We start from the raw sequence: 17,640 nt of genomic DNA on the forward strand, positions 1-17,640 counted from the left end.
TAATTCCTTCAAAAATACAGAGATATAAAAAATTCACCCCATACAGTGTGTGCCGATCGAGAAATTAGCTATTCAGACCTAAACCGATTTTTGAACCAGGCGGTAAACATTATTTCTGCTGCAAACGTCTTCTTTGAATGGGTGTGTATGTGCTTTCTGGTGTTTCTGCAGCCAGCCTCAAGTGGACGCTCGATGAACTACAGTTTTTAACACTTCAACATGGGCTTCACATTTTAAGACCAGAGGTTGCTGCTTGACTGTAACAGAATTAAATACTTCTCTCTGCATTTTATACCAGTATAATTGACGCAGCTCACTTTTTCAGAACGGAATTGAAGTGCTCTTACACTTTGAACTGTACAGCATGTACACATGCTTTAGTGTTGTTTTCTTTCATGGTCACAATAATCAGGACTTTGTTAAAGTATGACATTACTGAGTCAGAGATACTGACCTGCTACTCTTCAAAACCTTTGAGCAGACATTGCACCAATTCATTAGACTACATGCTGTTTTTTTTCACCTGCAGATGTCTTCAGCAAACTGTCCCACTCAGAAATCTTACTGCCAGCAAATGAAAATGTCATATAGCTATTAATCAGGATATCATGAATGAATGAATGAATATTTTTATTTTGGTCATTAGTTTAAAAAAAACAAAAGTCTACAGTTTTTGTGAGTAGTCATCAAACAAAAAAAGATAACACAATTTTACATGTTGACATTGATTTGTTTCACACAATAAAATTCACAACAACAAAAAACAACAACAATGACCAAAAAAAAGAGTTGGCTGACGCCCCAGGCTTATTTTTTGCCTCTGCTGTACAATCCATAATATTTCCCAAAAACATCAGCAGTACCAGAAAAGAAAATAACAAAAACAGTTTTTATACACTACCAGTCAAAAGTTTGGAAACACCTTCTCATTCAAGGGTTTGTATTTATTTTAATGATTGTAAACACTGTAGATTAATACTGAAGACATCAAAACTATGAAAGAACATATATGGAATTATTGAATGAACAAAAAAGTGTTAAACAAAGCAGAATATGTTTTATATTTTAGATTCTGTAAAGTAGCCCCCTTTTTCCTTCATGACAGCTTTGCACACTCTTGGTATTCTCTCAGTCTGCTTCATGAAGTGGTCTCCTGGAATGGTTTCTAATTAACATGAGCCTTGTCAAGAGTTCATTTGTAGAATGACTTGCCTTCTTAATGTGTTTGAGACCATCAGTTGTGTTGTTCAGAGGTAGGGTTAGTACACAATGGATAGCCCTATTTGACTACTGTTGTAATCCAGATTATGGCAAAACCAGATTATGTCATAGTTTTGATGTCTTCAGTATTAATCTACAATGTTGAAAATAATTAAAATAAAATAAAAACCATTGAATGAGAAGGTGTGTCCAAACTTTTGACTGGTAGTGTACATTACACTCCTTCTTATTAGGGCCCGAGCACTGACTGGTGCAAGGAGCTAATTGTATCTGATAGGATCATTATTATTGTATTTATTTATTTTATTATCAATACTTTTAAATTATTTCAATCATTTAAAGCTTTTTTGAAACTCTGCAAAGAACTACACAATTTCAACTCATCACTGAGTCTGTTCCATGTTTTGACTCCTAAAACTGAAACACATCTGCATCTTACGTTTGTTCCAGCTTTACAAGTTTTAAACACACAAGTCCCTCTGAAATTATAACGTAATGTTCCTTATTTAAACAAAAGTTGAATACAAACAGGAAGACTATTATTTCTAGCGCGAAAAGGGATTTCTTAGAATCATAGAACTTGAATTTACCAATGCTTTGGTGGTTTTAAAATTGTTTTTTGGGGGGTTTAGAGCGTTCATTAAATGTTTTTCTGTCTCTCCGACTCTCTTAATTGAGGGCGTATATCAGGTAGAAGGTACTCAGGGCAATGTTGGGCTTTTATTTTGAAGGCTTTTCTTGGGCCTCTAATTTGTTGATATGCATCTTTAGTTATAGAAAATGATATATGCAAATTCCAGGGAATTTTATATTACACCTGATGTTTCAACAGCAATTATATAAAATTCAAGTTTAACACAAATATGTGACGACCTGGTGGAAGTCTTAAAATGTTGATGTCATTGAAGGAGCTCCTAAAACATATTTATGTCCGTTTTGTTCAACAGTTTTGAGTGAAATCTGTAAACTTGCTTTAATTCATCTCCATGTAATTTATCTCTACTGCAGGAGTTGCTTTAATAAAATGCATGTGATGTGTTGGAGAGACGGCAGGCAGTTCAAAACCAGATAAAGCTTCACTGACTTCCTCCTCTCTTCCCCCCACTCTCTCTCTCTCTCTCTCTCTCTCTCTCTCTCTCTCTCTCTCTCTCTCTCTCTCTCTCTCTCTCTCTCTCTCTCTCTCTCTCTTCATTTCTCAGGTTTTCTTGCACTCAGGTGGTCTTCCGACTCGCACAGCCAGCACCTCTGAGCTTTATGACATCACGCTGGTCCAGACCGACCTCCTGAAGGCCATTTCTGACCCGAGCTACTTCACTCAGCGTGTGAAGATCTGCCAGGAGAACTATGACAGGAATCTCCAGCAGGGGGCAGGATAGAACTAACTTCAACACCCCTCTACCATGTATGTCTGTTTGTCTGTGTTTCACTAACACAGACTCCACAATCCAAGCAGAGACAGAGACACAGTAGACAAGAGAAATAAACAGCTTTTTGAAAGACAAGAGTTAGGGAAAGAAGTGTGTTAATTGAGGGAAAAGTAAGCTGCAGAATAACAGCTGGGAAGTATTTTTAACAGGACACACAGGCTTATAACGGGGAAGGTGGTGTCTCATTCAGTCCCACTCAGCACCTTTAGGACCTGTTCTTGCACTTTGTTACTCGGGTTGTGAAGGTAAAGTGTCAAACATGAAGTAGGTCAAGACTTTTTGGAAGAAAACCTGGAGGCAAACTTTCCCTTAGCTTGGTATTCTTAGCCTGGACATTGAGCCAGAAGCAAAGATGAGAGAGAGGAGAGAGAAGAAGCAGAAAAGATGATCCCAGACGGGTGTTTACTCATCAACGAAAGAGGGAATTGCACCAAATCATGTAGTTATTCTGGTGTAATGTTGCTTTAAAAAATGCAGCTGAATCACATTAAAATCAAATATTCCACTACAGATTTCAATACAAACTAAAAGCATTCAATGAGAATTTAAAAGTTGTGGCAGCTCGTTAAAACACGATGAAAACAGCAGTACACTGTTACATGATCCAGTCTGTTGTCCTCACGTGAACCACAGCCAGATAAGATTTTGACTTAATTACTCACCGAAGCAGCCGGAACAGACTCTGATTAAAGGCTCTGGAGCTAATCACTCTGATGAACCGCCCTAACTCTCTCAAATCTGCGTCAGGCAGCATAATTGGGGTCGGATATGGTCCAAAGCCTCTTTAAGTGTTGTGTTAGCCGGCTGCTGAGTGAAATCCATCGATTGTCTTCCTCAAAGCCGACATGTAGCTTCTCCTTTAGATTTACTTTCACTTCCATGTTACTTCTTCCTCGTTTACATCCATCCAGACACAACTAAAAAGACTTGAAAGTTTCCAGATGACTGTGAAGTGATCTGATAACTGAGTGTGTAGCTGAGTGGTGAGACCACAGAGACGCACTGTAAACACATGCAATCAGAAGACTTCAGCTGTGAGAATTATTAAAGATGTTTGATTCATAAAGTACAATATTACGTTCATGGTAACATGTTTAAGGTCACACAAAGGTCAGGTTAATGTCTGTATCCAGAGAGCTGTTGTCAGAGCAGTGTCATTACACAGCACATATTGTTTGGTTAAACACAGCTATAGGATGTTCTTGTGCTGATTTATTTAATGCAGTTTTTATTACTTAAAGGACTTTTGTGTGAAACTTTTTCTGAGTAAGATTGGTGTGGAAGTTTAAATCAGACTTTTGCTTTGTAGGTTTTAGGATATTTATTCATTTTTCAGCTTTCAGGGAGATTTCATGTGGCTTTATTTTCTCTCAGGTCAGATTTTGACGATCAATCTAAAGGTAAAATGCTCTAATGTAGCTTTTTGAAACAGTGGAGTGATAAAACCAGTGTTATACCTTTAACAGAGTGTGCACGTTTCATTAAAAGGGGATACACACGTGAGGCCATCGTAAGGATGGAGAGCTCTGTTGGCAGTAGCATCACAGTAGTTTATGATTTAAGAGTTAAACTGAGAGTTTCAGAGTGCAAAGCGAGGTCACACCTCTTCTGTAGAACAAAACACACATTTAACTTATCAATCCAGGAACTAATTATTTGATGCGTATTTGTATTTTATAGAGTGGCCCATGTTCCATCTGTTAACACAGGGGTGTCAAACATGCGGCCCACGGGCCAAAACCGGCCCGCCAGAGGTTCCAATCCGGCCCGCATAACGACTTTGCAAAGTGGAAAAATTACAGAGAAGACATTAACTGGAAGTTTTCAACAAAAGTAACTACTATTTCAAATTTGTCCTCTGGGGGTCGCATATAATCATAATGCTGACGGAGCGCCCTGAACGGCACTTTTTTTCCGGGACTTTTTTTCTTAAAGTGAGAAATCAGATGACTTGCTGTTTGCATATTCCGTTTGAGATTCATAAAGACTCTTTAGAGCACTATAAGATGATCCACTAAATACTAACACTAGCACTACACCCCTGCATACAACACTGTCCATCAAGCAAACTGTTAATGCTGGAGCTGGGGGGTCAAAAATAATAAACTTTACCTTGTTCATTACATAGACTGTAAAAAATATGGACGTAGTATCCGTGACGTCACCCATCTGTTCCTGAGAGCTGTTTTGAAGCAAATCGACGGCGGCAGCCATATTGGTAATGCGGAACTCAACTAGGCAGAGTGTGACGTAGTGTGACGTAGTGTGAGTCTCTTAGCCAATGGCTGTGTGTTCCCGACCGGGAGTCACGTCAGTCATGTCCTTATTTGGGCAAAACTCATAATCTTAATATCTTCTTAACCGTCACGTTAGAAAAAAATTCACCCCCCGTACAGTGTATGCCATTAGAGAGATTAGCGTTGTAGGGCCAAGCCGTTTTTTGAACCAGGCTGTAAACAAGTTTATTAATGCTGCAAAGATCGTCTTTTTCCCATTCATATCTATGTGGTTTCCGGTGTTTCTGCAGCCAGCCTCAAGCGGATTTTCGATGTATTGCAGTTTATATCACTTCCGCATTGGCTTCATCGTTTGAGACCGGAGTTTGCCGCTTGGTTCATTATTATAATCTCTCTGTTCTTTTGCAGTAAACATTACACTCTGGTGTCAGGTGAATGGGTAACCTGTGTGTTTGGTGTGTTAGAGTAAAATATTCTGCCCCACTATGAGACTCATCATGGCAAAAAATACAACAGCTGTTTTTGTTCAAAGATAGTTCATTAAATGTGAACATTTTCAGAATGTACTTTTTTTGCACTAAAACAAAGGGGAAAATATAGAGTTGTTGTTATTTATAGGTTATTATGTTGTGATTTTACTGGTCCGGCCCACTTCAGATCAACTTGGGCTGTATGTGGCCCCTGAACTTAAATGAGTTTGACACCCCTGTGTTAACATTAAGGAGGCAGGGTTTATGACCTTAACTGCTTCCAGTCACTAGGGGAGCTCTAAATGTTTTGGCTTTCGTCTGGAAACACTTGTGGGATTCATTTTAGTGTCAGTCACATTTAAGTCAGTTTTACATTCATACAGGTTAAAGTGATGACTGTTTCACTAACATTTAGGGACAACAAAGTTTATTACACACACTCAAGAAAAAACAAAACATAGATATTTAAAAAATATTAATAAAGTATGAAAAGTGAGAAAGTAGTTTTTAAAAACAAAGGAACGGCTTGCAGCTGCAGGTTGTGTTGATTCAGGTATACTGAGGACGGATCAAGCCGTTCAGATTTCTGCACTCTGGTTTTACATTTAGTGGTTAGGTTAATAAAATGTATCCTGGCTCTTTGCTTTAAGAGTTTTGCACTCTGAAAATCGTAGCAAATTTAGCTCAGGTTATTACAAACTACTGATATACCGTGCACTGAGGTCACATCCTATGTCGAGTTCTGCAATTTTTTCTGACGCACACCACATCAAAACTTGAACAGCTTGTCTATTTATTCTTCTGGTGTCAAATGTTGCTTTAAGATGTTGAATAAACCTTTAAGTTTTTTGGATAAACTGTTCTGTCTTTTCAATAACGGACACTCTAAACTGAGGTGTAAAAGATGTCATTGTCGGTCACACGCCATAAAGAGTGTAGAATATAATGCACTAGGTTAGATACAGCTCATTGCTTTGAGTGTTAGACTGAACTGTGAGTGTTAGAGCGTCAGAGTCAGGTCCAAGAGGAAGTACAAATTATTAAGATTAAAGCATGAAGGGGTTCAATAATGAGTCTGTTTTGGTATATTGAACATAAGACACATAACTCTCATATTCCTGCCATTTCAAAACAAACAGTCTTATCCTCTGTTCTTCCCCGTTTATCAGAACCCCTGCAGATACCTGGAGACACATCAGGAATGAATAATGAGTGGAAGCAGGAGACTGCGTTATAAGAAGAGCTTGTTAGATTAAATACTTCCTGTGTGTGTAGTTTGGATTAGAAATAAAAGCTGGGCTCCATAGACATGTTGGGAGTGAGGTTTGAACAGCTGCGCTCTGTGTGAACGCTTGTGTAATTGACTGATTCATTATGGCAGAGGTCAGGCACATCAATATGTGACCTGTCGTGGGTGGACTTGTCCCGGGCTGATTGTGATGGATGATAGTGACACTGCCGACAGATCGTTTGATGATTGACTTACAAAGCAGACGATTCCACAGTGTCGGCCATGATGAGGGAAATACAGCTTTGTTTTCCTCTTTGCTCTAATCCATCATCACTAATTATTTACTGTGAAACAATTCAGATGTAGTTAAAGATATTGCATCACTAACACATACACTACCAGTCAAAAGTTTGGAAACACCTTCTCATTTAATGGTTTGTATTTATTGTAATGATTGTAAACACTGTAGATTAATACTGAAGACATCAAAACTATGAAAGAACATATATGGAATTATTGAATGAAGAAAAAAGTGTTAAACAAAGCAGAATATGTTTTATATTTTAGATTCTGTAAAGTAGCCCCCTTTTTCCTTCATGACAGCTTTGCACACTCTTGGTATTCTCTCAGTCTGCTTCATGAAGTGGTCTCCTGGAATGGTTTCTAATGAACATGAGCCTTGTCAAGAGTTCATTTGTAGAATGACTTGCCTTCTTAATGTGTTTGAGACCATCAGTTGTGTTGTTCAGAGGTAGGGTTAGTACACAATGGATAGCTCTATTTGACTACAGTTGTAATCCAGATTATGGTAAAACCAGATTATTTCATAGTTTTGATGTCTTCAGTATTAATCTACAATGTTGAAAATTATTAAAATAAATAAAAACCATTGAATGAGAAGGTGTGTCCAAACTTTTGACTGGTAGTGTATATACATTAAAACAAGGGAAACAATTAAATAAAATACAGAATACTACCAATGGTTCCTGTCTGAAGAGTAAACATGTGAGTTGATTACATTCATCTTTATCTTATGAGCTGTTTTAAAGATAATGTCAACCTGAGTTTGTGATGAAGCAGAGAAAACTTCAGATGATTTTAGCAACCCATGACTGACAGCAACCCTATAGGAGATATTAGAACAATATATTTTCTTATATATTCAACTTTTAACCTAACACCATACACGAAAACTTTCAGCACATTGTACTAATGAAAATGACAGTCTGCTCACCTTTTATTGTGCTTTTAAAAGTAACATTTAGACAGTTTCTGTATTGAAATATTTCTCATGGAGCCTAAAATCCCTCTACATCCTCTTTTTTCATATATACAGTCATGGCCAAAAGTTTTGAGAATGACACAAATATTACATTTTTACAAAGTCTGCTGCTTCAGGGTTTTTAGGTGTTTTTGTCAGATGTTTCTATGGTATAATAAAATACAATTAGAATCATGCACCATCTTCCTTTTAAAGTGTCCAGTCACTCAATCATGACAGATTGATCGCCAGCCTTGTCCTCATCAACACCCACACCTGTGTTAATGTGTGTGACACCTGTGTGTCATTGAAATGATGTAAGCTGGACCTTTTGTGGCAGGGCTGAAATGCAGTGGAAATGTGTTTTTGGTGATAAAGTTCATTTTCAAGGCAAAGAGGGACTTTGCAATTAATTGCAGTTGAGCTGATCACTCCTCATAACATTCTGGAGTATATGCAAATTGCCATTATAAAAACTGAAGCATCAGACTTTGTGAAAATTAATAGTTGTGTCATTCTCAAAACTTTTGGCCATGACTGTACAGATGATGCTATTCAGGGTACTTTGTCTCTTTTTCCACCAGGTGGAGCATCTAAGAAAAAGGAATAAAAGGAAAAGAAAGTGTTTCATGTAAATTGTGGTTATCTGACAGTTTAGCCTTCCACAGTTGTAGATGTAGAGATGATTTCAGTCAAAATAGGAACACGGTTGTCATCAGTATCTTCTTTTCTGTGGAAGCAACATGAAAATGTTAAATTCTATCTGACCCTTTGGGAGGGAACATTTCATGACTATTTAAAAAGGAAGTAACCTTTGTATTTTTGTATTCACGTCTGACACTGTATAGTGAAATCATATGTAAATATATGTATTTATATATTTATTTAGCACAAGACAATCTAAAAGCACTTGTGTTGGTGTGGTAGGAACCTGAAACAAAACTAATTTGTACAAACTACAAATACCATTTGCATTAATATTTATACACTTTACAAAAAATACAATAATTAGAGCTCACGTTTCACAAAAGACGAGTTCCTGTTTTTCATATTGCATGTTGTGGAAATGCATTCTCCCGTGTGTTGTACAGAACCGTAGAAAGTAGTGCCAAACTGACTGTGTGTGTGTGTGTGTGTGTGTTGTGTTTTTTTTTAAGTTGTTACAAACTTCCCTCGATCCACATGAGGGCAGCAGTGCAGCTCTTGGAGACCCTTTACGCTCGTAGGCTGCATCCTTCCTCTCAGGTGAGTCTGGAGTTACCTGATGCTGGTAGCGAGCGGTGGATCACTCAAACTGCCGGCTTCATGCACTGCGTCTCTGGACCACACGGCACAGAAGTAGCACCGGGTGCACCTTGATAGATATTTGGGTTGAAGTGTGAATGAGTCGGGTGTTGTCACTTGTGGGTGGTGGAGTGACAGCTGGCACTGAGAAGGCACGAATTTGCGTTGTGGCGAGGTTGCGTAAATGCGCACTGGTGAGTGAGGGGAGGAGACGGGAGGAGAGGGGACAGGAAGAGGATGCATGAGGGAGGGAGATGTTCAGTCAGTGGAAGGAGGGCTCAAGTGACTGTTGTTTCCGCTGGAATCTGATACTGAACAGGTACTCTACAAATTCCAGCGCTGCTGCTAAACGTGTCGTGTGCCGACATTTACGCGGAGCTTCTCCGGTGAGCCCCGACGCACCGATGACAGCCTGCAGTACATCCACTGGACATTAAAGGTAAGGACTGCTTTCACCAAACTTTCCACCTCTCTGCTCCTATCACCGGACACATGACGCGCTCATGCGGACTTTTGGAGCCTGGTTTTATCCTGTGGTACTCTGCTCAGGTTGGTGCAGTATCGCGCTTCACCTCCGCGCACTGGTGCTGCTGTGTCAGGCGTCAGGCTCTTGTTGTGCGCTGCAAGGGGAATCATATCGTTATCAACATGTGTGGACTCTCGTTAACCCAGCTTGTGTTCATGTAGTTTGAGAGATACAGTGATGGATTAAGATCAAACAACACTTGCCATATGTGGATTAATTCCATGACAGGTCAGTGTTGCAGGACTGTTAATCTTGTGGGATTGTATTTCTTGTCACTCATTTGAGGTTATGTAATGGACAGTGGGAGCTTTTGCTAGTTAGGATGGCCAATGAGATCACAGACAGGGATTTTGCCGCTGCAGAGGAAAGTGATAAAGTGATTCCTCTCCTCTTTTATGCATGTTGCGTGATTTTTGGTGCAGTTCCAGGGCTGTAGGCGAGAGGACGTTGAGAGAAATCCATCCAGCTGTTTAGTTGCATGCGTCTTTTCTAGGTAAGCCGGTGCCATCTGCTGCACTGTCAAACATCTGGATGCAGCTGTCAGTCACTGACACATGAAGACACTGCTGCATCCTTAACTTTCTGCTCCCTTTGACTGAGTTGAGTGTTTCTTTAGAGTCCTTATCCAAGGGGATGATGGGATTGCTGCTCTCACGCACCATGCTCTCTCTCTCTCTCCACCCTCACTCTCTTCAAAGAGAGCCATCCCAAAGTTTAAAGACTTCTTTAAACTCTACTCTGTACTCTTTCTTCTCTCTGGTCTGCTGAAGAGTTTCCTCCATCACTCCTCCCTCTTTCACTCTCTCTCTCTCTCTCTCTCTCTCTCTCTCTCTCTCTCTCTCTCTCTCTCTCTCTCTCTCTCTCTCTTTGTTGGTGCTGCTTTACCTTACTGACCTGCGATGATAGCGCCCAACTTTGTGTGAGGTAATTTGCATAATGTGGGATTACAAATGACACGCAGCGTCTGGGCCTGTTGAGCGAGATCCAGCAGAGAGGCCTGGTGCTGCGGTGCCTCTTATTGTGCCAGCAGAATGCCACCCTCAATCAGGTCTCTCCAGGAAGGCTGCAGCCGGCTCTGACGGGCCGGGCTCTGCCTCTCTGTCCCTGTCAGAGCAGTGGAAGTCGGGGACAAAGACAGATGGCCCCTCTGAGTATGAAATCATGTATGAAATTAGCTCCTGATGTTGTCGCTGGCACAAAGGCTTGTTAGACATTAAGGGATGAATTGAAATGCCGACATTGTAAGGGGTATTATTTAAACGGTGGGAGCATTGCAAATTGATTTTCCTTCTCCTCTAATAATTTCAATTAGCATCAGTGTTGTTTGGAGGAGGAAATCTTCTGCTTGTTAATCCTACATTGACTAAACAATAAAGCTGCCCACTCAATAGCTACATCTACACTAAAGTTCAAACCAGGGGTCAGAGCCCAGGAGAGGACAGAGTCCTGAAGCCTGTTAGACTCCTCGTGACTGAAACAGATATTTATCCAGTAAACCAGATGCTTCCCGAGACAAATCAGCACTGTGTACATCAGTTTGGTCAATATTTCCAGTTTCTTGACCACTCATCAGATTTGAGAGGCATCTCTCTGGTATGCTGTCCTCCCCTGTCATGTCATGCTGTCTTCTTTAAGCACTGAGACTCTATCGCCTACATTTTCCATTATTTGTTTGCAAATTAGAAATTGAAGCTTGTCCTTCTGTTGAACCTGACAACAGTTGAAGGCAGTCTGTGTTTTCATTCCTCTGTGCCATGTTAGGTTTTCAGGCTGTCCATCTGTCTGTCTGTCTGTCACACTGGAGAGAACATGAAATCTCAGGAACACCCAGAAGAAATTCTTAAATTCTTAAAAAGTCTTTTTAGAAATTCTGATCACAGTTTCCTGGAACCCACACGGACACATTCAGACGCTTCTTCTGTTCAAACTACAGACCAAAAGTCAAAATAACTCATTCCTTCTCTTCTTGTAATATTTTATCTTATACCTTTGAACTTTGAAACACATGTAGACAAACTGAATCCTGACACAGCCACACAAACTACATTTCTCACCTAGATCCCTGTTACATGACAGACAGTGGTGGACCGGAATTAAGTCAACTTATTTGAGTTCTATACTTTAGTACATTTTTCAGTATCTGCATGTTATACTGTGGGAGCAGGCAGTGTGAGTGGAAGCACAAACAAAACAACTTGCAACAAGGCTTTTCTTACAGGATAGGCTCACATTTGATTCAACCAGGCATATTTAGGGAAACACCATAGACTGTATAAAATATGGACGTAGTATCTGTGACGTCACCCATCTGTTCCTGAGAGCTGTTTTGAAGCAAATCGACGGCAGCAGCCATATTGGTAATGCGGGACTCAACTAGGCAGAGTGTGACGTAGTGTGAGTCTCTTAGCCAATGGCTGTGTGTTCCCGACCGGGAGTCACGTCAGTCATGTCCTTATTTGGGCAAAACTCGTAATCTTAATATCTTCTGAACCGTCACGTTAGAAAAAAATTCACCCCCCGTACAGTGTGTGCCATTAGAGAGATTAGCGTTGTAGGGCCAAGACGTTTTTTGAACCAGGCTGTAAACATGTTTATTAAAGCTGCAAAGATCGTCCTTTTCCCATTCATATCTATGTGGTTTCCGGTGTTTCTGCAGCCAGCCTCAAGCAGATTTTCGATGTATTGCAGTTTATAGCACTTCTGCATTGGCTTCATCATTTGAGACCGGAGTTTGCCGCTTGGGAAACACACAGTCTGTTAGGTTCCCTGTGATAACAAAAAAAATAGGAGCAAAATTAACATAAAGTACAAAGGCTCTTCTCCCAGCCTCGGTTCACAGAACAGAGTAGAGACGGCGGCCATTTTTCCTGCAGCTTCATTTAAAGCTGGTCACCTGCTCACTTGGTCAATCAGGCAGTAGCTCTCCAATCACTGGAACCTACCTCAGGTGAGGAATGATGAGGAATCAAGAGGAATGTGCACCTTCTTCTTGACACAAAATGAAGCATTAACAAAGACTCATAATGTGGCATTAGGCCTCATGACACTGCACTTTTCTTGAGTATGAGTTTTTGAGAAAACATATTACTTTTAGTCCAGTCGACTTCTTTGAATGTTCTTGTTGATCTCTACGTTTGCTCTGAAGTCAACTCATGAATTTATTTTATTTTCTAAAATCCAAACCTGACATGTCAGATAGACTCTTTCATATGTCCATGGAATGGGATATATTTCACATCCATCTGGGCATCACCCCATAGATGGTGTTTGGGAGGGGAAGAACCTTTTAAAATAAAAACAGAGGGTGATTAGAGGAACATTCTGTATGTCATAGTCATTACGGGCCAATCAGAGCAACTCAACATATGACTTAGCAGTGCAAGGCTGCCAAGGAGTAAACTACAGAGGGCGAGCTTGAAAGGCAGACATTGTCAGGTCCAACATCGGACTTCCACAAAATCCATGTCCGGTCTGTCAGCTGGAGTCATGTGACCAAGGTTTTCCCTTGGTAATCACTGAATCAAAGATTCTCCTCCTCCTCTCCTCATCCATGTACACAAGACTTCAAAAATAGAAGTCTTGTGTATCTGATCTGGAGGGCTCTGATCTGCTGAATCAGAGACGGAACGCAACGGAGCGGATCCAGAGGAAGTTAACACATTGACTAGAATAGAAACCTATCAGTTCCTGTGCTGTGACGTATCGGACCATTGGCTGTTAGGTCTCAGGTCTTGGTGTTGTCGTACCTGCGTGTCACACGACTCCATGGTTGAACATAGAGCAGATGCAGAGCAAACATCACTCAGATCAGACAATTCTAGGCAACAGTGAAGCAACACCTAAAAACTAAAGACATTAAAACATTGAGTTTCAAAACAGCTCTGAAGATTACATCATCCAATGACCCAAAAATGTCACTTTGCCAGTTTTCAGGGCTGTCGTCAATCATTCCTTTAAAGAGAGATTTGTAGTCTCATATTTAAGAGGATGCCGAGTTCATCAGAATACTGAACAACCTTCATTGATGAGAGTCTTTCACCTGAAGACTGGGTAAACCATTGACCCAGGTCTGAGGCTCAATGTAAGGGTGAACAATGTTCAGGTTGATTCAGTGTCATCATAAATTATGTAAGTAAGTGCTTGTGTGTACAACATTGAGATTTACAGTGGTACATGATAAGGCCTGTGCTCGATCAATAACTCTAAATTGTCTGGACAGCTCTTACACATATCCAGAGGTTGTTCTACACCTGCCAAATGAGCCACCGTGCCCTGTGAGACAGAGTCTGAATATGAGAGTACAGTTCAAAACATCTTAAAATGAGCTTAAGGTGTTTGTGTGGGACTGACTCGGTCCCTGTCATACACACACAGTTACAGACATTCAGGGAGTGGACGAGCCTGGAGCTGAGCCAGTGTTTCCATCAGAGGATTAAGCTGATGCCAAGAGTGGACAGTTTGGACATCCAGCCTGAAAATATGCAGGAGGAGGATTCATGAGGAGAAAAGAATCAAGAAAATTAGCTTCTTAGAGGCTGAAGGAGAGAGAAAAATGTGTGTTTTAAGAGGAATACTTTAGACATTTTAGAAAATATTTGAAGTACCTCTTTAACAAGTGATAGAGAAGTACAGCATCCACCCAGTGCAACCTGGTTTGACCTTGTTTGATAAGTACAAGTGCATCTTCAAAATGTAGAATACTCTGAAATGTTCTGTTTTTTTTGTTTAATTCTAAATGTTAAACTTACATTCTTATATTCATGGGTCTTCAGTATGACGACATGATGCAATCTTTGTCAGTTCTGTCCTTGTGAGGACAAATATAAACTTTTGAATCCGTGTTTGTTGGGCGTGGATTTAGCCTAAAGGCTGATTTATACTCTTGTGTCTCCCCTACGCAGTAGGAGTTGACGCGGACATGAGCACCACGTACTTGTACGTCGATGTGTCCGTGATGTGCAGCAATACTCTGCTGCAACGCTTGAGGGCACTGTGGTCTCTCTGATAGCTGGTCGTCTGCTTCCGGCACCGCTACGATCTCTGTTTACTTTTCCACAGAGATTCAGAGCGTATTATGTTAATCTACAGCTGATACATGTTGCTGTTTATCATACAGACATGATTACATGAAGAATAGAGAGGAGGAGATGAACTACACGGCCGATGGGCGGCCAATGAGCTGGGATCTCAGAAGTGCTGGAAATGCAGGAAACACAATGCCGCCGAGCCAACCAATCACAGGGCTTGAGGTTTGTGTCAATTCAATGCATAGTTACATTTTGGAGGAGGTGCATGTCAGCTACATGCGTAGGCCTCTGTGTAGGTACAGGAGCTACGCAGACCTCTGGCGTAGGCTACGCCGTCAATTCAACGCAGAAGAATAAATCTCGTCTCGTCACCTCCCGTATTGATTATTGTAATTCACTCCTCTTCAGTGTCCCTCACAAATCCCCCCATAAGCTTCAACTGGTCCAGAACTCTGCAGCTCGCATCATTACCAGAACTCCCTCCTTTCACCACATCACCCCCGTCCCCCAGCAGCTCCACTGGCTCCCGGTCATCTTCAGAATCAACTTCAAAATCCTCCTGTATACTTTTAAGGCCATCCACAACCTCCACATAGTCACCCCCTCTCGCTCCCTCAGGTCTTCCGCCTCTCTCCACCTCTCTGTGCCCCCTTACCGTCTCAGAACCATGGGGAGCAGAGCTTTCAGTCGCTCTGCTCCCCAACTCTGGAACTCAGTCCCACCAGACATTAGTACATCCGATACACTGATTCACTTCCCCTATTCAAATCAAAACTCAAAACACATCTGTTCAATCCACATTCTCTGTTTAACTTCACTGCCTCATTTTAACTTGGTGTTACTTTGTTTGTTGTTTTTATTTATTTTATCGCGTTGTTTTTATTGTGTTTTATCCTCTCTGTAAAGTGTCCTTCAGCGTTTGGAAAGGCGCTTTAAATAAAATGTATTATTATTATTATTAAATCAGACTTAATAGTTAACTCAAGCTTTAGCTGCACTATATGCAGTTATTTGTTTACCAAGATAAATTAATTGTAGTCTAAGTATATCTGCTGGGAGACAGGATGTAGTTTTGGCAGATTGTGTTCGGCCTGCTTTTGCTCTTCTTATGAACTATTTTTCTTTCTTACACCAAAACCTGCTGTCATGTAACTGGTCATTACTACTCAGACCACAAACGTACGAAACCAAAACACTTCTAATGTTGAAGTCCGGTCCTGCATGTACAGATTGAATCTGTAAAACAGACATTGAGTTTGTAGGCAGTCTTCCCGATGGTAGCACACGCGTTACAGGGTCTCATTACAATGAAAGAGTCCTGCCCTCTAAGCTTTTTACATGAACTTTTTTTTCAAATAACCAAGAATCATCTCAAAGACGATTGGCCAACATTTCTCGGACTACAAGAAGACATCAGAATATTGTCCCTTGGCTAAACCACATCATAATAAATTGATAGTATCTGTGACGTCGCCTGTCTGTTTCTGAAGCACTGTTTTGAAGCCGTTTGTCAGCAGGAGCCATATTGGAAATGTTGAACTCAACCTAACTTCTGTCAAGCTAGTGTGAGGTGAAAAGGCGGCTCTGAGCCTCCTCGCCAACAGCTACAGTGTTCCCGCCGGTCAATCAAGTCAGCTGTGCCTCTCATAATGGAAAACTGGTAATCTTAATATCTTCAAAATTGATGAGTTATGAAAAAATTTGCCCCCTGTACAGTGTGTGCCGATCAAGAAATGAGCTATCCAGACTAACTTTGTTTTTAGCACCAGGCTGTAAACATGTTTATTTCTGCTGTAAAGATCAGCTAGTTTGAATTGGTGTGTATGTGGTTTCCGATACTTCTGCCCCCCTCAAGTGGACACTCAAAAAACTGCAGGTTTTAACACTTCCACATTGGCTTCAATGCTCGCGGTTGGACGTTGCCTCTTGGGGTAAACATGGAAACACATGCAGCTATCTCTTTACAGAAAGCTGCAACCTCTCCTCACACGAGTTTCCTCTGCTGTGTAAATGTCTTACACACACACCTCTGCTTCCTGTTCCTGGTTCTTCTGTTCAGCTGAGCTAAACTGCTGGAAGTCATGTTGACATCTTACAGGCATGAGAGTGATCTGAACCTTCTCAGCAGCACATTTTTCAAATTGCCATCCTTTAATATTTATATTTTTCATTGTAGTTAGATAGAGATTAAGTGAGAAGATGATTAGAGACAGGAGGAACACAGAGGAGTAAGAACCCGGATTTTTCCTTCTGTTGTGGAGATGCTAACCCAGTGTGTGAGCCTGTTTCTCCTCCAGGCTACTCCACATGTCAGCAGGTTGCTGCCATGTTAATTAAACAGCCTTTCTTATGTAGAGGTAGGATCCTCAGCTCAGGCAAACAGGGTGAGTGTGTTTGTGTGAGGCTTCTGTATTGTTTAATTTATTGTTTACGAGCACCCTCATTAGACCCACTGACCCAGAGTTACTGATGCTGGGGTGAGGGGTCGTTAACATGCCTGTGAAGGACGCTGGAGTCCAGGTTGGCTCATCTTTCTTTATGTTGTATTAATAACTTGAATGTGGGAACAAAAGCCGGTCTTCTGGGGTTCAAACAAATGAGATGTTTCCAGCAGCAACAGCAGCAATGTGTTCAGAATAAAAACTCAAGGGCACAGCGGGAAGCATTTACAGTAGTGGCTCATTTAAAGCTTAAAGCAGCAATTTCTGTGACGGCGCTGAATAAACGTTGAACTGAATAAACACCCTGATCCCTTCAAGCTTCTGAAAACATATTGCATCATGCAACATATTTTAATCCAAGTTAATGAACTTATTAAACAATACTAAAAGCAACAACAAGAGTTCCCTGCTGCACCAAACATCACTCTTTTACAAACTTTCTTTCATTTTCAAAATCATAAAGCCAGAAGGGTCGAATAGAAATGTGTCTTAAAAGTTTGTTTTTAGCACGTTTC

At 40.7% G+C, this 17,640-nt stretch overlaps 1 protein-coding gene across 1 annotated transcript in view; it reads left to right on the plus strand.

Moving 5' to 3' along the window:
• si:dkey-32e6.3 overlaps positions 1-6,212 on the plus strand; it is a 39,087-nt gene extending 32,875 nt beyond the window's left edge. Inside the window, exon 6 of the mRNA XM_034696348.1 lies at positions 2,421-6,212. Coding sequence (XP_034552239.1) covers positions 2,421-2,597 — 177 coding nt within the window. The 3' untranslated portion in view covers positions 2,598-6,212. The remainder of the gene's footprint in view (positions 1-2,420) is intronic.
• Positions 6,213-17,640: the final 11,428 nt, after the last annotated feature.

This window comes from Notolabrus celidotus, chromosome 11 (genome assembly GCF_009762535.1).
Source record: "Notolabrus celidotus isolate fNotCel1 chromosome 11, fNotCel1.pri, whole genome shotgun sequence".
Lineage (NCBI taxonomy): Eukaryota > Metazoa > Chordata > Actinopteri > Labriformes > Labridae > Notolabrus > Notolabrus celidotus.